The sequence below is a fragment of the Rhincodon typus genome, chromosome 24, assembly GCF_021869965.1.
Source record: "Rhincodon typus isolate 14 chromosome 24, sRhiTyp1.1, whole genome shotgun sequence".
In the NCBI taxonomy this organism is placed as follows: Eukaryota; Metazoa; Chordata; class Chondrichthyes; order Orectolobiformes; family Rhincodontidae; genus Rhincodon; species Rhincodon typus.
In genome coordinates this window covers 17,113,004-17,136,132 of record NC_063355.1, presented here as the reverse complement: position 1 = coordinate 17,136,132, position 23,129 = coordinate 17,113,004, and the positions used below count along the sequence as shown (strand labels likewise).

The 23,129-nt window shown below is 39.3% G+C and overlaps 1 protein-coding gene and 1 long non-coding RNA gene across 3 annotated transcripts in view; one reads left to right on the top strand and one right to left on the bottom strand.

The window, feature by feature from the left end:
* Positions 1-331: 331 nt before the first annotated feature.
* Positions 332-9,256, bottom strand: tbx3a (T-box transcription factor 3a). Its single transcript, XM_020527946.2, has 7 exons — positions 8,329-9,256; positions 6,910-7,177; positions 5,714-5,860; positions 4,170-4,246; positions 3,598-3,761; positions 2,278-2,939; positions 332-1,594 (listed from the first exon to the last, which is right to left on the bottom strand). Exons 1-7 carry the CDS (start codon positions 8,718-8,720, stop codon positions 1,145-1,147), a joined length of 2,160 nt encoding a protein of 719 aa, XP_020383535.1. The 5' UTR covers positions 8,721-9,256; the 3' UTR covers positions 332-1,144.
* A 1,439-nt stretch (positions 9,257-10,695) lies between these two features.
* LOC125485939 overlaps positions 10,696-23,129 on the top strand; it is a 32,280-nt gene continuing 19,846 nt past the window's right edge. For both annotated transcript variants that reach the window (XR_007264647.1, XR_007264646.1), the window contains exons 1-2: positions 10,696-10,818; positions 12,315-12,423. This is a non-coding gene — a long non-coding RNA (uncharacterized LOC125485939). The remainder of the gene's footprint in view (positions 10,819-12,314; positions 12,424-23,129) is intronic.

Sequence of the window (23,129 nt, the reverse complement as noted above, 5' to 3'; positions counted from 1 at the left end):
ACAGTGGGGTGCAGTTAAGGCAGTGATGAGGTTACATAACACACTGGTGAATTAGGCTATGTAACACAGTGGGAAGCAGGTTAACACAGGGGGGAGGAAGGGAGAAAACGTGTCATAATGGGGAGACTATGTCAGAATAGGATAGGTAACAACAGCATTACCTTTGGGCAGGTTAATTAAAGCACTCGTGAGAATTTGCATGTGGAAACAATATTGGTGAACAATAAAAGGGCCTGATTAATTGTCAAAAAGCACAGTGACCACGCCAACCTTATCTTTCGCTGACTCTGTGCAACAGACTGGAAACGTGACTGGAATAACTGGCACCAAAGACTTCGATACAAATTTATTGAAATTTTTTGAGAACTTCAAAGCGAAACAAAAATAGTACAAGAAAACCAAGAACTTTCAACATTTTATAACACAAAATATACCTTCATTTATTTTTTTAACTCTCGACACTTTCAAGCTGTAAGCATAAAATTTCCATTCATTTGTACACACGAAAGAAATCCCCGAAAGTGTCTTCATTACTTCTCAAGCAACTGGTGAGCTGTCCCCCCCCCCACTCTAAACTGTAAAGACAGTAGCACTTTAACACTGAAACAATGAGAAAAGCTTTAAAAAAATGGCACATCTTGTACTCAGGTCTACAAGGTTTTTTTTTAAATGTAGTAGCATGGTAACACATTGCTGGGCAAAGTAGTAGTAACGGTGTCGGCACTCTGGTTAATAGAAGTTGTATTGAAAAGCGTTTGAACCAACAAAGAAAGGCTTGGAGCCTTATATACAGATGTATGTACAACAACAATAAATTAAAAGTATAATTTCGAGTATTCTAATTTCAGTATATTTACACGTTATCAAATAATTACATAAATACTTTATAATAGTCTCCGTTTCTTTCTGTTATTGCATATATGTAAAAAGCAGATTTGACATCTACAACCCAGAACTACTGTTGGTGCCAGGAATCTGCAGCAACCCTTCCACTTCACGGCTACTTTTCTTTTCCTTGTTTGTTTAAGTTTGGGAAATTCGATAATACCAAGGCTCTACACTAGCATTTAAAAAAAAGAAACAAGACTGTATGTAGGTGGGTGACATGCAAAGCCCTTTGTGGCCTTTCTATATCACCTTCCCATCAAGGGGAGCTGCCCCGGGTTGACCGATCTTGTTTGCTCTCTAGTCCACTGACCAGGCGTTGAATGTTCTGGAGCTGGTTGGGCGCTTCTTTCTCGGAGCACTGTTTCGGCGACACGGAGACCGATCCCGAGGACCTGCTGTTTACCTCCGACCCGGAGTCCAGGCCCGCTGACACCGGGCTGGTTGCCATACCGTTCACCTTCGCCTCGCTGGGGTTGGACAGACTAGGCACGGCGGTGGTCAGCAAGTTGTTACTGTCCATACCGGGCACGGGGAACGTGTAAGGGCTATACCTCAAGCGAGGTCTGACTGCGCTGAGGAACGGGTGGCGATGTGCAGAGGACGCGACTGATGATGGGACTGCACCGGGCATAGAGGCGGCGGCTGCAGCGGCCATGTATGTATAAGGGTAGGGGAACAGGCTACCAAAAGGTGACATCGCAAGGCCCTGTCAAAATAACAAGAAAAGACAGTTTATGTTTTCAACAGCTCACGTCAGTAACCGATTTAAAAAAAAAAGTGATGGATCGATTTGTCTGAAGTCCCGCGTCCAATAAAATTGTAACCCAGCAAAGATCAGACTAATCAAGGACGTGTATAAAATTTACCACCATCAAAAAATCAAAATCATAACAGGACACCTCAGAACACTCTCAACTTCTGTCAAAGAAACACTTTGGGGGACTCAAATAGCGTGGCTTCCGACAGCCAAAATAACGGAGTGTAGCTACAACTGAAAATCTAGAATATCTCGCTCAGACAAATGTGAGAAGTGAGACAAAAGTCAGGTGGGAGTGATTCCCATCAATAGGAACTTTAAACTGATCGAAAAGATTCCCTTTTGCATTAAAAGTGAACTTTTAAAAGCAATTTTTAAAGTATCAATTCATCAGGCGTTTACAATCATTGTCAGTTTTAAAAAAGAAATACGCTTGAACCTTTACATGAAATGGAAAGGTGACTCCTGCATTCTGTGTTGGTGAAGCCTGGTTTCTAACTTTTTTTCTCTCTTGAGCAAACATCAGTACATAAAACAAAGGTAACCCCCCAATTTCCACCGTGTACTAGTCACACCGGAATTAGGACCTCTATAGAACTCAGTAAATAAGAGGAGGATGAATGGAATTGTACCTGAGAGGCCAGGACATGTTGTTGGAGGTGAAATGGGAGAGTTGCCGCTGACCCAGCGGGTAGTCCTTGCTGTGAGGAAACAAGCGTGTCCAGGCCACTGATGCCGCTTGCCGAGCCAGACATTGAGGCTAGCAAGTGGCCCATCCCCGCTGCCATATTGGGGAATGCCCCACCCATAGCAAACTGGCTGGGGTGCAAGAGTAGAGGGTGCCCTGCGCCCACGGGGGTGAAGAAGTGCTGGCCCGATAAGTTGTGAGAAAAGGCGAGGTTTTGTAAGTGTCCGTGGTTCAGGTGCGACACCCCATCCGTCTGCACCGTCAGCGGCGAATAGGACTCCTTTAACCCATTGGATTCCTCCACTTTCTGCTGGTGGTCTCTAGCCGGGCTTTTAACCTCGGGGCTCTCTCCGTTTACGGCTCGGGAGCTTGCCGATGGGTTTGTCGGGCTCCGCTGGGGTTCCCTGGAGTTCTTCTCAGTCCTGGAGCTTTCCTGTTCTCTCATCCTGCTCACAGCCTCCAGTGAGCGCGGGTGAGATTTGGCAGAAGTGGCTTCCTCCTTTCGCTCCTCGCTACTGGTCGATAATTTCCCGCAGTCAGCGCCCTCCTGGATGGGCTCATCTTTACTATCGAGGTCGCTCTCTTCATCATCACTGTGTAGAGCACCTGGAAAGCAGTACATTTTTTTGTTTAACTTTATTTGTTGAAAAGTAGAAGAAACAGCATAAATATGGTGGCACTTCTGGTAACCAAACAGCAATTGCCAGTTTTTTTTTAAATCAACCTGATTACAGCAACATCAACAGTGACAATTCTGAGGAAGGGTCACTCAACTGAAACGTTAACTCTGATTTCTCCCCACAGATGCTGCCAGACCTGCTGAGCATTTTCAGCAATTTCTGTCTTTGTAACAGTGACAATGATCATTTAGCTGCAAGAAATGAAAACGCTTAATTTTTCTTGGGGTGGGGGAGGGGCTGCTTTTTGATTCATGTATCTTAAAAACACAAAAGGAAGACGCCGATCTGTAAGAAACCGTTTCACTGATCAGAGAAATTTCCAAACCTAAAGATATTTAAAACCTATTAAATTCGACACAATATCCAGCACGCATCAAACAAGTGGCCATGGTTTTAGGTCACCCGGTTCTATTGGGGAGACTGTAGAAACTAAAGAGTGTTATCTTGTCCTGAGTTATTCGGTTCAGAGGGAGGTGATAAGGATCTTCAAGACAAACAGACACCCAATTAATGGGCACAAACCTAGTCACGCCTTATATATAAAAGAACAAACAAGCCCCTTGTGTAGGTAACAAAATAATAACCTTTTAGATTCGCAGTTCCTGGTGTGGAGACAGCGGGGGACGTGGATTGACCAAAGCATTTGAAAGCCGCCTGTTCGCTGGATGAATCGTCCGATGTCCCATTCTCTTTCGACCCCTTCTGCTGTTCCTCGTAGACTCGTAGCGATTGAATCGCTAACTGTTTTCTGTTTTTAACAACAAGGAGAAAAGGGAAGGACAATGACTTGCGTTTTTTTTTAAAAAGATGATCAAATAATTGCCCTTGTCATTTTCCGTTTTCTTTCACCCTAGCAAAGCGAAGCCAGACTAATCAAGTTGGATCAGGTGATGATTTGAGCCGCACTATTCTGTGGGCATGTTCACAATCTGATAGCCTTTTCCCATTTTCTAAAAATAACAGGCAGAACATCAAACATAAAACGAAAGATACTGCACGGTGGCAAAGTGCAACAAGCAAACAACAAGCAGTCCTCATTTTCTCTTTTTTGCGTGCTACCAAGAGTTTGACAGCGTCCACATCAAGATGGTGATTAGGATCATGAGCGTAACCAGGCCCCGATTGACAAATAGACTCAAGCTGAACTGAAACTTACCTCTTCTCTCTTCTCCCATTTCCTGTGTCGCGAAAGCCTTTAGCGAATGGATTGTTGTCGATCTTTAACTGGGTTATCTAGATGGGAAGATAGCAAGTTTGATCATATTCATCGCTCTGCGACACAACATCAAGTATAATATTTACAGGAAGTTCGCGGGGTGAACTCTGCGCTGCCTCAAGTCACTGAGGGAAATCAGTGATCACTGGATTTAGATTTCTAATATACTATTGTCTCTGATTGTTATTTACAGCATAAAATGTCAAATTATGTTAAAGCAGCCACCGCACTATATACTTCAATAAGGTCTATTATTCTTCTCTGTGATCCGCACTTCTTATATTTCTTTCGCTATAATTCTATCGTATTAAAATTCAAGCCACCATTGCACACAGCCACATTGCAAAAATGTACGGGTTTGGTTTTACTGTATTTGACTCAAATGTATTTCTTTTATTACATGTGAGAATGTAAAGTTCAAAACCAGTGATTTTCCCCCGCATAAGTCACCTCCGTGCCATGCTAACCCGCGTGTGAGCGAGTGTTGGACAGCCAGGCACTTCATGGGTGGGGGGTGAACTGGTCTGGCGTCAACATTGTAACTTGCCCTCTGTTGATAGTGAGTCAACAGTAACTTTATTGCCCGCTTTCGTCTTTTTTCAATCGAGAATTTAATGAGACTGAAACCATTGTCATTTAAATAATGAACTGAAGATAACAGTGCAATTGTAACTGAAGATATAGAAACAGACCAAAGAAACATCAAGACACCCAGAATGTTAACGCCATCTCACTTATCATGTTAACACCCTTTTAGTAATCAGTTTTTATTCTGTCTGAGACTCGTCATAATCAACTGTGCGCCAACCAAAAATTATCAGTTTACTGCAGACAGTGGACTTAGCTGTTATCAATAACGTTAGCCGACTAGCTAGAAGTCTGATGAGGTGTTAAATGCCAACAAAAAGAGTTCTGTAAAACTATTTGCGTGAAACCATCACCAATAATTAACTGATCATCATCAGAGGCTTTTGATACCTGTACTAAGCCAAATACTCTCATGTAACACATTGTGACTTAAAGATTCGTCTAGAGCTTGTATTTTCTGTAAACGGTGCGAAAAGCCTTGTTTGATTTTTTAAAAATGACTAATTTAATGACAGTTTCAGGATTAAATCCTATTACCTGGCAGAAAACGTCCGGCATAAACTCACAACCTATACAAATATGAATACAGGAGAGGTGCCGCATAAGCGAGCTCATGCCAAAACCAACAGTACAACACAAACCATAAAATCTATATGAGCTCCAGGATGTGCCGAATATTCAACAAACTTTCTTGCAGATTACGTGAAATTTCCAATTAAAATAGGCTTGATCAGAATAAACTAAAGAAGTGGCCTACAAACAATAAAGGAAGTTTCACCAAGGCTTCAAGTTTTGACTCTAATGACAATAACTACAGTACATCTGTAGATCGATCAAAATCCGTGTAAGAGACACCGCTTTGCTGCAAATTAAGAAGTTACTTTTTTCTTACTCACCTTATCATTTTGATATGCGGTGACCGCAATGAATTCTGTCTCAGGGAACACATATGTTCTGAAAGTACTGTAAGGAAGTTTCAAAATGTCGTTCGCACGAACAATGTGAAATCTGGGCTGATACTTGTGCATGGAGTTTAAAATAGTCTAAAAAGAATAAATCAAGGAATTACAACTCAACAACGCGAGTGCAGTTGCGCAGATGATATGACTCTTCCTAACTTAGCCAGGTTCCTGCTAATGTCAGTATTGTATAATTTTACTTTTTAATCGCACGCTACATATTAATAATTGACCAGCAATAATATAAACTAATATCCAGTCGAGAAGATCCCCCATGAAAGGACAGAGTTCAGAAGGAGTGTGAACAGCTGACAGTGTGATAAGATTTGCACTATGGCCTCGCCTACTGTTTGAAGACTTAGAAAGTTAATACCACCTGATTTGGAAATATGTAATGCCTATCTATCTATCTATATATATTATATATAGAAATGTGTCTGTAATTCTTCCCCAGAAGTATATGTATTAATCAAACCGGCAAGATAATTCAAATACTGACATGCCTGGTTTTAACTGAAAATGCTGTCACAAGTAGCAAGTGACTAGTAAATAAGTATAAATAATTTCCATTTATTTAATATACTGCTTTTGAATGCCATATTAAAATGCTTTAACTAACGAAGCAACTGCAATGGTCATTGTTATTACAGTGGCTGGATTTTTTTCTCTCCAGCGAGCATGATGCTTAATACATTGCAGATTTGCCAAAGTGTGTTAGTTTGCAAATATTTTCCACTACAAGCCATTGGACATTACTGCGAAATTTACAAACTGAAAATTGAGAGAGAAAGTTGACATGCGATTAAGCCTTTATCATTTTCAGTGCCGTAGAAAATTGTAAAAATATGATCCAAACGATCAAATACTTGCAATCCCAGATACTTAAAATGGCCGATCTACACAATACCTCAGGTTAGCAGAACACAAGTCATGATCCACAGAAAATACAAAACAAAGCGGAAAAATCCTCATGGCAACAGGATTTGGTGCTATATTTTTTAACTCCTGATAGAGAAAATATTATTTTAGCCGACCGCGGCTAAAGTAAACATATATCGCCGTGCTTGCTATTATTGTTTTTAAATCATTCAAAGAATTGTACATTAATTCAGAGGTAAAAATATGAAACTTACAAATCCGTGTTTGTCGGAAATATTGTTTGTCAGTTTCAGCTTGTGAAAAGTGACGACTTTAGACATCCATTGCTCCCCAGTAGCAGGGCTATCAGGATGAATGTACATTCGCTTTGGCATTTCAGGGTCAGCTTTTCCGGCTACCATCCAACGTGAGTTGTGGAATTTGTACCTACAGTCATCTGCCGCCACAATATCCATTAACAAAATATATTTGACCTTCTTATCCAGACCGGTGCATCTAACTTTAAATGGCGGGAACATTCTCCTGTAAGAAAGCATTAAATTGACTTGTTTTTTTGTTTATACAGACTGTCAGCAATGTAATCCTCAGGAAAGCCAAATTAGAGTTAGGTTCCTATACTATTTCTGAGACTGGAGCCTCTGATTCCCAGGCATTTGCTGCATGAAACATTTCAGCCTGTGGTAGGTTATTGAAGTATTGTAAAGCAGCAACAATGTTCCTTGTTAGAAGTGGTTAATGTTTGCATTTTTTTAAAAAAAGCCCTGCTCTTTTTAAATGATTCAGGCCTAAACTAGTGACACAGCAGCATCTAACTGGAGATATTTTAGCTTATACTTCAATGTTTCAAAATTCTTACAAGGATGATTCAACCCTTGCCGAAGGTATTATATGCAATGATTACCTGGATAAGGCCGCGGCTAACTCAACGTTTACGATTTATAAACAACAATAGGGTGCAATTAAAAAAAAATCTGCGTGAATTAAAATACTACCATGGCAGGTGTCGTGAAAATAATCTACTGTGCGTTACCCCTCAGCCCGCGAATATTTGCAAGGACCCCACCCCCGGTACACACGCACAGTCGACCCTTGAATCTTACGTACTGGTTTGGAACCTTAAACTCTGCAGTCGGTACATTTTCTATGCAAGGCGACTGAGTGTTCTCCTGTCGTTACTCGGATCAAATGAATGGATGAATAAAACTTTCAACAAAGTCAGTTTCATCAACCGGCCCTCTACCGATCCCATGTGACCTCCCCTCTCATAAGGAATAAGCTATTTCGACTAATATCATTAGCACTTATTAAAGCCAAATATTTGACCGAGCTTGTGCCCTTGTTAGTCTGGCGATGTCTCATCTTAGAAAGCAAGGAACAGAATAAATGGTTTGAAGACGGTGTGGTATTTCACTGAACAAGTGACTGCATTTATGGAGAAAAACTATTTCAGCAAATTGTCATGTTATTTAAAAAACACCTTTGACAGATCACACGCGAATATATCTGGCCGCTATTTCCAAATAAATCTATTTTGCCTATTTGATCCTACAACCTGCTAAAATATATATTTATCGTGTTGTCAAAGCTAATCAAGGCTGGATATCAAAAAGGCTCGAATGTTTTCTAATCAGTGAGGCAGGCATTTGCATCTTGCAGGGAAAAATTCACTGTACCTTCCAGATTTGGTGATAACCATTTCAGTGCCACACTTGTGAAACTGATCCCACAAATCTTTCGCTTCGAGTATAACTTTCGGATCGTCTTCCACTTCTTCCTCGGGCTCCAGAGTCTTAAGAGGCCTCAGATGCGAGGGCTGGTGGCCCATTGCAGACAGAGCGATTCCAGCCTCACCTGCGCCTACAAGCTGATCCATAACGGGCTTGCCTAGTCCGGCGGAGAGACTGAGAGCGGCCGAGCCGGTCGGAGGCAGGGCCAGAGCCGGGAAGAAAGGAGGCTGCTGTCCCAGCACAGCACTCATCGCAAAGTCCGGTGCCCGGTGAGGTAAGAACGGATGATAAGCCATGCTTGTCCCCGGAATAACTGGCTCTCTCATCGGTAAATTCATCCACTCCCCGGATCTCTGTCGCACTGCCGCTTACAAGCGCATCATTATTAATATTATTGTGTTCTTCGCTTTTCAGATAAACTGAAAGTAAGACTGGCTGGAGGTGGCACAGCAGAGACGCATCTCCCCAAACAGTCAAGTCCGATCTTTCTGTATGTGTGTGTGTATGTGTGCGTATTGCGAATAGCTGAACACTGTTGATTGGCTATTTGACGCTTTCGGACCAATTGTGTGGCTCCATAGGCGTGGTTTTGACAAGTAAAGCCGGGGATAGATGAGTTATAAAAAGAAGGTGTCGGAAACGGTAACGTACAGCGAGGATCACTGCTTCAGCCGTGTGAATATGTCAACATCATTAGAGAGGGAGGGGGTGGGAGTTACTAATGTGGTTGGCGGGGTGGGGGTGGGAACACCAGCCAATGGAAACGCGCAGGGCCCGCCTCAGGTGGCTTCAGCCACCATCGACTCCCAGGAAACCAGACGGAGGAAAGATCATGCGTGTGTCCAGAGGCAAGCTGACTCTCAGCCCAATCTGTCTCATTCTCGCCGTTATATGCAATCTCCGCCACATCACTCCTCCCTTCACACTGATCTGCCGCCTTCCAATGCCAGCGATGAGCATTCATGTACATTCATTGTTGATTCGGGCGGGGGTGGGGGTGGTCAGCGTTTCGAGACTTTCCCCTGTCTCGTCCTCCACTCTACACCCCACCCCTTCCCCGGCCTGCAGAGGATAAACCATCTCTGCATTTTAATTTGGGTTGTTGTGGGGGGAGGGGTGGCAGAAGAAAAGGACAAAGCCTTGAGATGTCCAGTGTCTTAATTTTATTTGTTTCTTGGCGATGCTTTCAACAACATTTTTTTGTTAAAAAAAGCTTCATTTTAACGAGGTGATTTAATTATGAGGACATGGCGCCTAAAGGGCTGCTGCAGTTTCAAGTGGAAAAAACAGTGCCTTCTCCCTTCTCTCTCCCTCTCTGAGAGCGCTGGGGGATAAAAAAAAGTTGCAACTGAGAAGCAATCACATCGGCTAAATGCACGGAGATAGGAGCGGAACATCTAAAGTGATTAGCTCTTGTAACATTGCATTTTTGACGCACATGTTTAAGGGCGCTTGGCGCCAGGCTGCTGACGTCGAGCTGTAACTAGCGTCTCGTATCACTTTTCGGTTTTTTTTAACCGTAATATCGCCTCTCTGATCTGTGAGTATATCCTGACGAGAAAAAGTCGCTCTGAGCACCACCAGTCTCCGCCGCTGGAGCTTGCGATCTGACGACGTTCCATTTGATTCCCGGGTCTCTCTCTATCTCTCTCTGTCGTGTGGGGAGTCCTTGATCCCTGTCTTTAAATCTAGGGATGTTAAAACAGCACGGCGCTTTTCTGACCTGTGTGGAGATTTGGAAACTGTCAGATTCACTCCAAGGCGAGTTCCCTTGAACCTATATGTGTACATTTTTGTTTGGAATCTAGACAAAGCAAGATCCTGGTCAGATGTGTGCTATAAATACTAACTATCGCTTTAAGCATCCCTGTATAAGTAGTTTGTTTTCTCTCTCGCCAAAAGAGAAGCAAATGATCGGATCGTGTTCTGATATTGTCTATAAAAAATAATCACCACATGCTGTAATATTTCGAATTATGTGATTTAATGTAACGTCTCGAAATATTGCATTAACTTCCGCCAATTATGACTGACCTCCCAGGCTAAGCACCCTAGAGACTCGTATTATGAAGGGAGGGTGCACTAATCTAGGATCAAAAGCAGGAAGGTGCGAACTCTCTTTGTCTCTCCTCGCCCGACTCATTCACCCTCCTGTGTGTGATAAATCTACACTGGCGCCAACTACGTATAGGATGATTAATTTGCAAGCAAACAAAAGGGAATTGATGGCTAGCCATCTTAGTTAAACATTCGCCAATACCGCAAGCTACTTGTTAGCCGTCAGAGCTTTAAAACCTAGTAAGTGCACTGATGTGAAAATTAAAATGGCTTTGAAAGCATTTGCGCCAGCATCGAGCCGTTCTGTAGTGCCTCTGCAACCAGATACCTCACTTCATTAGCTATAAGCAGACAGAGCTGTAGCTCGAAATGATAGAGGTTTGTTGATTACTGTTTATCTGAAGGAGGCGGGCACGTTTACATTGGCAAGTTTCGTGTAAATACTGTATTCTCTTAGCATGTGTGAGGTCCAGCCAGTGCCGATTACATGTTAGTCTTTCCTGAACGTTCAGCCACATTCGCGAGCCATTTCCAATTTAACCAAAAGTGTGATTAAATGCTCGTCTAATTTTATGCTGTAGTACCTATCTCATTCTGAACATGACCAACCGCAAGAAAGCAACCTCTAGATCTGATCTTTTATCAATCATGGGTGATGGAATAGCGTTATAATGATCTAAATATTAAAATATGAATGGGTCCACACGTAACACAGCTCAGTTTAGGTATTACAGTATCTACTGTAAAGTTTGTGTGAAACGGATGATCTATCGGCCAGATGGGTAGATCTAATCAATGTGTGTGCGCCATGTAGTCTTCAAGCATCGGAAATCGTGGTGCAAGGCAACTAAACGATATAATCAAAATACATGTTTATACTATATTGTGGCAACTGTCAGTAGTAATTTATTGTGGATATTCCCTCAGTTTATCATCGGAAAGAACAATAGTTTTAAATGCTCATAGTTTACGTTCTTCTGGCAAGTATAGGCAATGACTGTAGCTGCTAGCAGCACTTTCAAATCGTGCCTTCCTGTGTTAGAAAGGTGCAGTGATCGTAGGCTGTAGTTTGTGTGCATCTCAGATTTGGCCTTCATGTTTGAATATCATTTTTTTGTATCCCACTCCACTTTCTGCCTTCAGACCATTCATCTGGTTGTCTTTTTTATAAAGTTGTTGCGCTTTCCACCATTCGTTCCTCTTATCAAAATAACTCCTCTCATTGCGCTTGTGACCACATAATTCCTCCAAAATGTTAAGATTTTTAAAATGGCCCTGAAATTACGCTAATAATGGCTTCCTTCATCTGTGCTCCTCGCATATAAAGATAACACTCTGTGACAAAGTTCATTAAATTAACTCCTAACTTTTATAATTGGTGTCCTGTTCAAATTCATAAAACAAAGCAAGTTAATAAAGCCTGTGGTCTCAGCGCTGTTCTCTTGACAGGTACTGCATTTATCGATCAACTCTTGAAGTGCCGTAGGACGGATTTTGTGTTGGTCGTCAAAAGTTATGTCCTTCCAGACGGCATTATTTTTAGGCTATAGACCGACATTGGCGCCAGCCGGTTTGTACTATTCACAAAACTCCGCGCGTTGTATGTGGTCATCCGTTTGTCAATTTTCATTTAGAAACATGTTTCTAGCAAAATAGCTAAGTAGCCTTCAGATAATGACCAACTTCCATGTATCTAAGACCAACAGTTCTAATTACATTTTTATCCAAATAATGATTTGGACTTTGCAATGAGATGTCAGTCGAAAATATTTTTTCTTGTGGAGATTAAACTAATTGGAGTTTCCGTGGGTAACTTATTCTAGGTAGCTAACTACTGTATCAATGCTTTCTTTGTGTCTTTTGTTTTGCTTCAGGAACGCCGTACAAAGAATAAACGTGTACATTAAGAACTGCCGGCAACGTTATTGGTGATGCACTTCGTGCAGATCGAGGCTGACAGGCCACACTACATGAAACTGCAAGGTGACTTATATATATATATACGTACATTCATCACATTTTATCATCATATTGTGTTTTATAGTTGTGCCAGTCAGTCTGAGCTGAAATTTTCAGATAGTTGTTGAAGGTTAGTAGCAGGAATATTGTAACTCGTTATTATAATATTTCCGAGAAGAAAAACTATGATATGATATAATTAAATAAACCTTAGTGAATTTGCTAGGGCTTTAGTGCTTATGTGCATTATTACAACCCCAAAGTACACGTGGCTTTGCAGACTTTTCGTCGTTGAGAATTGACAGCAATTATTGGTGATTTCTTTTTGCCCTAAGAAAATTTTAAGCAGATGTTATATAGATTTCAGGCATTCAATGCACGTTGTCTTCATCGGAGACTTGTAGATTTATTTTTAGCATAAGTGAGAATAACAGCACTTACTAATGTTTTCTGGAGATTTCCTACAAATAAATATATGCTTTTTAAACTGGCAAATTTTAAATTGTTAATTTTACTTAATGAGTACACATAATACTTTGTGAAGTGCAAGTCTGTATGTCTTCCAATTCTACTGTATGGTGTATAGTTTGCAGACAATATTACTTTACTAAGTTCTTTAAAGATTTTTTCCTGAACTTTAGAGCAGCCTGCAATAGTTTTGTGTAGCTTTTCTCAAATCCTTCAGCAATTATACATTGCAAATAGTGAAAGACCAATCTCCTCATGACTAGTGCATGTCTGTAAATACAAATAACTGATGTACTCCACAACCTCCTCCAAACATCCCCCCAACCGCCACACACAAAGCACACACCAGCTCTATATAATATCTGTATTGCCCTTTCTTTAAACAGCAGCCACCTTTGAGCTCAGATATTTATTTTTCCTCTCCAGATACCAGCTAATCATGATTCTGATGTATACCTTTGTTGGCATTGATTATAAACAAGCTGGCTACATATCCACATCTGACCCATCAAAAAGAAGGGGCTTAGTAACCATGCTCTAACTATGAGATACCTAATCAATATCCCCCAAAGGCACAAGAAATACTAGTTTAAAAAATGTGTGCTGAAGGCATCAATGGATGATCCTTCATGTAGCTCAAATTTGCAGTATAATTCTTTTGCACAAACAGAATGCATATTTTATAATTGAATCAACCAGCACCTCCTGGCTTCTTTTTACAACTTTAAAAGAATTAAGCCCCGGTAAATGTCTCACCATTATGAAATCTTTATCAATCTCAATTGAACTGTCATATTTAGATGCTTTACAAAATGTTTACATAGTGAACAATTTAAAACCTTGCTGGTTAAGTCCCAGTGATTTTAACATGCATATATTCCACTATAGGCATTGTTCAATATTGAGACAAAAGCTTAGTTGATAAAAATGCTATGATTTGTGCTGCTCATAGTTAACATTTGTTGCATATAAACTGTAATAAAATAAAGTTTATTTAAGAAATACATGAACTTGGTAAACTTGGAACTCTAGTTTCAAATGGATATGTTTAAGGCTGCTTTGTTATCTTATTTGTCAGATGATATAACCAAATTAACGTATCTACCTATCTATCTATCTACCTATCTATCTTTTCTAAACAAAAATGTTGACTTGTGGGTAAGTTATTTTTATACTTTCTCATGTCCCAGGGATAAATTCAGTTACAGCATTGGATTACTGAAATACTGGTTGGGGTGCTTTCCCTATTAATTGATGGGCAACAGCAAAACCAACCAACCAAATAACTTAAGAGAGAAGATATTTTTAGTTATGAAACTGAGGCAGAATAATTGCACCGTCATAGAAAAATAATACACTCACTGCAATCCATGATCCATGAAGATAAAATTGAACCAGTACATTTTTTTAAAAATAAAAATGTATTTAAGATCGAATTATCCACAAGTTCTTGTGTTTTTAAGCAACATATATTATTATTGTATGATTTATTTTCTTTGCATGCATAGATGAATTCACATCTTTAACATGAAAGTCACATTCCTTTTCAGAACACCACTACAATAAGAAATGGAAGCTTTAGGTTGTGCACTTCTTAGTGTTCATAATATTGAGTTTAATTAATATGTTTACTTTGAAACAGAATGCTTGATAAGTAAATTGGCATGATAAGTAAAATTTATAAAACAAAACTTGTAGCAAGAAATTCATCATTAAAATTGGAGTTTTTTAACGGTGGAGGTAATGCTGGGGTGTACACCAAGGTTAACTGTTTAGGTAACTGATTTATATATCAATCTGATAGTCACTGCTTTATTTCAGACCATTTTACATGTTAATAGAAAGCCTTAATGCATATTCTTTACTAATACGACCAAAACTTGATAATCAGATATGAAATCACATTTTAAAAACACTAAATAATGAGACCAACAGTAATAGTAAAGTATTATCTAATCACTTAAGTTAGAACATTCCTGCTTTTGTTGGAATGATAGGTACTGACGTTCAAGACCTGTTGCGAATCTCGCACTAAACACGAATACAGTGCATCATGTGGTTGTCCGTTGCTAACTGATGTGCTGTTTGTCAGTTACCGCAAATTGAAGTGCAATATACTTTTAACATGCAATGCAGCTCAGAACGATATGAAACGGAGATCATAAATAAGGCAACATTTCACGTGCTTGTTGAAAATATTAAAGTAAATGACCAAGAATAGTGCAAATTAATCTCGAGAAGCAGATCTGAAAGTTGACACGGCATGTAAGAGTTCAGGCGCTTCACGTAAACAGGCGAAGGTAACGTTTACGTACCTTCAGTGACCATTAACTGCTGATACCCAGAACAAATTAGCTCACGTGCCGAACATACAAGTGCCATTTTTTAAAGGTTATAAAGTCTAACTATAACCTACGGAACTATTTGTACTAGCAGCTTTTCTCTTTCATGGTAGTGTTAAATGTGTTTAGAAAGATGCAGTTACGAGTGATTCAGCTGTTATCAAAGGCAGTTAATGTTGTTATGTCGTGGTCATTTTCAAAGATTTTTTTGGGAAATGTCACATCAAATGTTCGCACACCCGTTTCCATCATAAGCAAGTTTGGAATGTACGAAAACTCATACTTTGTTTCCTGTTAATCCACCGCCCTCTGGTACTTTTCTTGCAAAAACTGCTTTGCGCAAATTGTGTTTTAAAAAAAAACAGGTCGGTGCGCTGCCACATCGTGTGCAGCAGAGCGTGTTGTTAGAATTTATTAAAGACAGATGATCCTTGTGTTTTTTTAAAACATAAGGAAAAGATTTACAATTCAGTTAATTGCAATGTACTTAGGTCCATCATCACTCCGCAGGTGTAAATATCGGTCGTTTAGGTCTGTGATATGTACGGCAGTATTCTTCTTCCGTGGAACAAGCAAGGGTATATATATTAAATCAGTTAAAACCATGAATGCAGTTGTGCTAGTTGTAGAGGGAGCAAATCATGTAATTGTCATATCTGAAATGCTTAGGCAATTGGACCTTAATGTTTAAAGAAATGGAAGTATCAACAGGTAAATTTTATAATAGTATATTCCATTATGAAAATACAAAAAAAATCATCTTATAGAAAATGTGACTAAACTAGTTCGGACATGTTGACTATAAAATAACTGTCGAAAATGTACATATCTCTGATTGTAACAGCGTTAAAACGCCCTGTGGTGTCTCTCTAACCAGCATAGGCTAAATTGTTCCCATGAGAAATAGCAACCATCTCTCGCTTGATGGCGCTCTCTTTGGGTTGCCTCTGCTTTTTCAACCCAAGATTTAACAACGTTATGGGCAAGTTTTACCTCTTCCGTTGCTTTTATTTCTCTGGAAGAACCGTCATTCTAATCAAAGAAAGATTGTGCATTTAACAGTGGACTTTTATGATTACGTTAGTTTATTTTAAAATCAAATTGTCAATCGCATGAGGAAGCACAAATCAGCTTTCTCCTCCAGCCATTGTCTTGTGAATTCTCTTTGCATTAAACATACTGTGTCTTCTGCGGGTTTCAGCTTTATTGCAAAAGGCCATTTAATGCAAAAAGTTCATCCGAAGTTCAGTTTCTCTGTTGTAGGTTCACCCTTTGCCAGTGTGACCATAATTTTCATGCAGCTATTTAGTTGCACTGATGATATATGGACGTCAATCAAACTGATTAATATACAGTAGTTTTCAACTGTTCCAATTGAACTGTTAAAAATGGAGGTTGGTAATCTCAATATCTTAAATTATAACATGCTAATGAAACCCTGCATGGAGTTTACAATTTGGAATTCTGTCAGGCCAGACCTTCAAAGAAAATCCTCAAATTTGGCTATGATTCGACTCAGGTCGTTTCCACTGATTAAAGCATTGGCCTTTTTTTTTTAGTCCTGGCATGCTTTTCTTTTGGTGCTTCCCTTTTTGGATAACAAACAAAATTCACAGTCTGACCTCTTCTATGACGTTCTCACCAGGTTAGACCAAATCAATCCAAAGGTCATAGGGCAGCAAGCTGAAATCGATATTGTCAGTAAAAGTCGATTTTATTTTGTTACATCCAACTTGATCAGTTTTTTTTAATGACTGACGTTCATTCTTATTTCAATTGGTGCAATTTTTTTCTTACTGAAAAAAAGACTACTGAAGTTCTGAATTACTAAATGACAGTTTGTATTTCTGTTAAAATTTGTAGAGTACTTTCTGCCTCATTATGCAGCCTCAAATAATTTTGTTTGGTACTCGCTTATGTAGCCGAGATCGCTGGTACATACAGTGGAGGCGAGCTCTCAGTCCCTAGTTTAATTAGAGTACTACACAGTATTCATGGCGAATCTGGTTTCAAAGTGTGTACGACTATCTATTTATGCTAATTAACATTATTAGCAATTTGTGTTTATAAAGCATTTCTAGAATGTTAGATTTCATATTTGCAGGGCCCTATCTAAATTATCCACGTGTTAATTAGATTTTCTACAAATAAGAGTTGTTTGGCTGTCCCGGATATTATCTGACCGCTGCATTACTCCACAGCGTTGTATTTTGACCTACCCTACAAACGGCGACGTCGCTTTAAACTTTGAGCCCAGACACGAATCCTATTATCAACGCTTCAAGTTAAAGACCAGAGCAGTAAAAAAAATCCACGCGAACTTTTGCACGAAGACGAAATGCCTTAATAAGATCAATATATAGAGAAAGACAAAATCTTAACAAAGGTTCACTGCAAGTCTAACGACCTCTGACATACATTGCAAATTAATTGGACACTGTATGAGAAAAGGTGGGATTCCAGTTAATTAGTTGAAAAATGAATAAAATTGAACATTATATGATTTGTCTCCGAGTACCGCTTTGTTAGTGCGGATTTAGAGATCAGCTTTTGTACAGAACAAATTGGATGTGAGTAGCGTGGTGCGCTGTTACACTGTCGTTTTGTGCCCTGGCGACAGCTTCAATCCTGGGAAAAGGTAAAGGGATCTGGGCGATCACAGCCCTCATTATCTCATGTCTGAGCACATCTTTGGGAACAATTCATAATCAACATGGGCACTCTGTGCTTGGATCCATGGTAATAGTTCTTCCTACAGCTCAGAGTACACGTAATGATTTGTTTCTTTTACTTTTATTGCGTATAACCTGTTCTTTTAAAGAACTTCTGATATATAGAACTTCAAGCAGGGATTTCAATTATATTGCTGTTATAGACTTCTTACGCATTTAGGGACTTGCTGTCCTTATAAATGTGAAGTGTTTATCTCGTAGCTCTAATTAGACTCTTGTTAGTGATGCATTGCCTGCGATGCACTGAAACAGCGCTTCTTTCACTGTTACAGCAGGCAATGGCTGCAGAAAATGCAGATGTGTTCTGAGAAGTTTCAGTTAAACAACACACGTGAGAGGGACTAGTTCCAGTTCTACATCTAACGCAGTGTGTTTGTGTGTATGTTTTGGGGGCGGGCGAAAGGGTGCGGTCAGTAGTCAGACAGGAGCGAGACGGGGAAGAATTCGGTTGCTACAAACAGGCACCGGTTTAACCAACATAAAGGCCGCCAGTTTAGCAACTAACAAATGATTCTTCTACTTGTTGATGTGCCAAATGTGATCCCGGTGTTTGAACAGCCTGTTTGTGTTCTAAAAGTTGGTGGGAAGAGTGCATATAAAGAAGACAAAGACGCGAGGATTTTAAGTGTGAAAACTGATCGCTTTAAAATCCAGTGAAAGGAGTTTAACAACAATGAGTTAACAACAAGAGTTAATTAACGGAGAATCTATAGAGGGGGAAATTGATCACTACTATATTAATGACACATGGTCTTCTAAATAAACTTTACCCGAGAATTTGGAGCGATGAATAGCCATGCAACACTGTTATCATTCGATAGTTATTTGGTGTAGGTAATTGTATCCATGCACTCGAATGTTTAAATGCTAGAAATTAAAATGAAATTGGCAGAATCTAAAGTTAAAACGAGATTAGTACTTTCCAGGCCACTGGTTGGCTTCAAACCCAACAATAATATGAAATCTCCAGCAGTATCTTTACCAAATAAAAGTACTGAACACTTTAATTGGGTATTTAGTTCATTTCAGCGCGATGATACTGCCCTGTAAAAAAAAGAGGAAACGGGTCGGTATATTGGATGAAATCTCTTAAAGGATCTACTAATTCCCAGCACTTTATGGAATTAACTCTTTTAGTGTGGACTGCCAACGTTTGAAAGCACATGTTGGCTTTCCCGTACTGAGTTCTTCTCATATGTATGACTTGCTCAAGGCTATTTAAAAAAGTAGCAAAAGCAACACGAAATTTCACGTTACACAGTGAAGCGGGAATATTACAGGTTTATTTTATTGCCTGACAACTCTAGACGAACCTGTTGCTGAACCCGTGTTTCAGGCTGTATAAATTGAGCACTCGGCAATGTTGCCTTTAACATACTGGCAGTAACTTCATTATCACGAATCTGGACTTCATCATCGCGCGCGAAGCTGGGTGTTACTTGTGATCAGCGTGTTAAAAGAAATATAGTTGATTTGGTTCCAAGTAATAAATGAGTTTAGCTTCAGGTAAGAGAAATGTGGAATGTCAACGAGATTTACACCTGTCCTATGGCTTAAACTGACAGACGTATTGCCTACAGAGATGACCACTGGTGCCAGTCTGTCTGGGACTCATCAGGCATATTTTGTGACTTTAAATGAACAAGACGATGCAAACATTCTAATAACATACGTATCGTTTTATCATCAGAAACCACAACAGTGAAGAGAAGACAAATATTTATTTTTAAATGACTATCATAATTGTTGTTCTCTTGTTGTAGGTCTTGATTGCTGAAGGGGTGTAACTGAGCTATTATTGTCATGAAAGGGAGTTTGGCCTGACAGCACCATTAATGATCTATGTTAAAGTTACCCCAAACAAATAACCCTTACACAATCACCCAAATGTCCCATCCAATAGACATTTCAGTGACAGATATTAACCAGACGCCAAAGGAATCCTGTTCAACTGCAAGCCCTTCTTTTCCAACTCGTCGCATCTGTTGTGAACGGCGAACACACCATCAATTCGCAGGGCCTGTTGCCATCCTATAGGTTTGTTGAAAACATTCATCATATTGGTCAAAGTGGAGCCAGGCCACTCAGCCACCGTATTCACACACAGGTAGCCTAATGATTCCATTAAGCCAGACCAAACCGTTCTGGATCAGTAAGCACATAAGAGGCTCGATAAACTAATGCCCCACCGTCACCGTCATTTAAAGATTGTAGGGAAACATCATCCCATCACTGTCCTTCACCAGACATTTTTGTCGGACCCAGCCAGACTAAGTCTAATCCCATAAAGCACTTTATATTTATCTGACTACACTTCTTGACACATGTTCTTCAATACTTTACCAACGGATTCAACTTCTTTAATTTACTGTTGTGGAAATATAACCGTATTGTTAATTTCTAAGTCATCGGCAACTTCTAGTGTGACACGTACTTTACGTCTTCGATTTTGAACTAATCATTTGAGAAATGCTTCAAGTTTTGTTCAGCTTTCTTGAAGCTCATTTTACAAAACTTCCACACTCATATCAAAAAAATTGTTAGCACTTCCGGGAACAAGGCGCAACGTAATCTTCTTTGAAGCTTTGTTGTATTAAAGCCCTCATGTTTTTTATTAGAAATATTAGGTCGGGTATTTTTTCGTTCTGACTAAGAAAACACATATATGTATCCATTGATTGATCACTATACAGCATGATTCTTGTGCTAGAGCTGTTTTTGTTTAGGTCAGGGTACTACATACAGGACCATCAGCACTTGTCTGATTGTAGGCCACTAAACACTCAGCTTTCAAGGATAGATGAAAAACACAGCAGCAAGTTGCACTTTGGTCATGGTGATTAATTTAAGTCATACTGTAGTAAATGTCAATTCATGAATTAATTGGTGAAACGTAAGGCAGTCACAATTTGACAATAACTAATTCTACTGAAGAAAATGTACAATTAAAAAAGGACGAATCACTACCGGTCGTGAAAAAGAACACACTGCAGGTTCATTCAATGTTCGGGCTATCTCTGCGTCTAAACATAAGAGAGAATATTCTTGCCAACAAAACAGCTAGACAGATATCATTTTGTGATTTACATCTACAATGTCTGATATATCCACGAAAAAGTACTTTAGAATTTATTGTTCGACTACAAGAGGCAAGATCTGTTGCTATTTACAATTCTCTACCATTCTTTCAAGAAAGTTCTACTCGTTTAGTTCTACATTCTGACTCCTAGTGTTAAACTTGAGTTGACATTAAGTGATTGTTATTTTCATGCAAGCGTTCATTTTTAAAAGAGTGGGTAATGTTTTCAGCATATTACAGGCTATATTACATATTATCGATGAAATAATTAGCGATCTTACCATGACTGTAAACTATGCTTTTATTTTTAATCTAGGAACCCTGTGCGTCTGGATCTATTTAATTTGAAATCATATCTCCGTTTTTATTAATTAGTCAATAGACACATCAGGGCACGTTTAAATTAAGCATTTCTAAATCTTTGCATTAACATTTACAAGTGAAATTAGTTTAAACTTGCGCAATGATAAGCGAGATATCAAAATGTTAATTATCGCAAAAATTAAAAGTAATAGTATTTTGTTACCTTCCCGACGTTCCTAATAATCCAAAGAAGCCTAGATTGATTTACAGCGATGCAGCATTTATTTGGCAAAGAATTGTTAACGTTTAAAATTACTGTTTCGCTGCAACAATCATTTATTGTTGTTTACATTCCGGCAGTATTTTGTCTGCTAAACGTTAATTTCTAGCCTTTTTGAAAAAACAGACAACTATTTTCAGCGTTTGAATGCTTAATAAAAAGAGTGGAAGCAGCCTTAACATGAACCGCTGTTGCTGCGGTCCGGATGGAGTTCTCTTCCTCTCGCAATATAATGGATTTAATTACACCACTCTCGCAATCAAGATCTATAACACAGAAAATGAAGAGAATGTCAAAGCTCATGAAAATGATCACATTCGTGGCAATCTCCAAAAAAAATGCAGCCCGTTACTAATCGTCTACTTTGTTCCTTAATAGCACGAATGATGTAAGTGCCCAGCTGTTTCAGTCTGTTTATATTGTTGGATTTTGAAAATTCCACTATTTTTCCCAGAATAATTACAGACCTTCTTAATGCATAGTTACTGGCAAGTAGAGATTATACCTGTGTGTAAAACATAACTCTTCAGCCATAGTTTATTCATCTGTGATCCAGCTATAGAGAACCCTCTTGCAACATTTATTATGCATGTACTTGCACTGGCACCAAGACTATGTGAAAGTTGCTCGAAACATTTCAGTCGGGCCAAATGTGTCAAAGCTGACAGCGCTCTTAATTTCATGGAGACAGTTTTGAAGATTATGAATTTTCATAACAATCAAAAATTGATTAACTGCTTAGGAGTTAAATGATTTAGGTCATTTCATTCCTGTCGGGGGAAAAATCCATATTTTAGCATGTTGCTGCTTAAATGCAATGTACTGCTAGTTTGCAATGGAATAAGCATGTGCTGTACATTTTTTTCGTCCCAAGCTATAAGGCGTGCTTGTCTCATAGTTTTCAGGCAGCTGCATCTAACGTTAGATAGAGCAGGTTCATGGGAAGAATTGGGGCAATAACTAGTGTTGTGTTTTGTTTAAGATCAAATGCTGTATTTTTGGCCATTTGTTTGACTTCCAAAGTGTCGTCGGGACACGATGTTTTTTTTTCAGTGTTAGCAAATATTCAGTTCATGTTCCGATAAGTTGTTTCTGGGAAGATAAAGGCGGCTAATTCTGCATAATCATTATTTGGGTCTATGTTATTTCAAAAGTTGGATAAACAGTTAACAAAAAAAACTGCATATTTTTGTTAAAAGGATTTCTCTCTTTAACTGCTGCCCCCTCTTTTCACGCGTCCGGTAAGGAAACTTGGGACAGACACTTGCTGTAAAGATAAGAGAATGCCAGTGTGCGAGTGAACACACGTTTCACACTGTTCCACTAGATAAAGTGACTTTTATTTGGGGTAATATGTGGAAGGGATCTGGACACAAATCTCCGCAGTTTGGAACATGATAAGGCATTTCCAAAAGACAGAACAAATTAAAGTAGAGCCATTTAATCAAAAACGTATTAACTAGCATAATAATTTCAGTGCCTTATAGGAAAATCAAAGCTCAGGAGAGCATATTGTCTTTGTTCTT

What these genes read in the sequence shown, in the direction of transcription:
- tbx3a (XM_020527946.2), bottom strand. Translation starts at nt 8,720, where the DNA reads ATGAATTTACCGATGAGAGAGCCAGTTATTCCGGGGACAAGCATGGCT. An exon ending in AATGGGAGAAGAGAGAAGAG is followed by an intron (nt 3,762 to 4,169) that starts GTAAGTTTCAGT and finishes TGTTAAAAACAG; the next exon opens with AAAACAGTTAGCGATTCAAT. An exon ending in AACATGTCCTGGCCTCTCAG is followed by an intron (nt 1,595 to 2,277) that starts GTACAATTCCAT and finishes TTATTTTGACAG; the next exon opens with GGCCTTGCGATGTCACCTTT.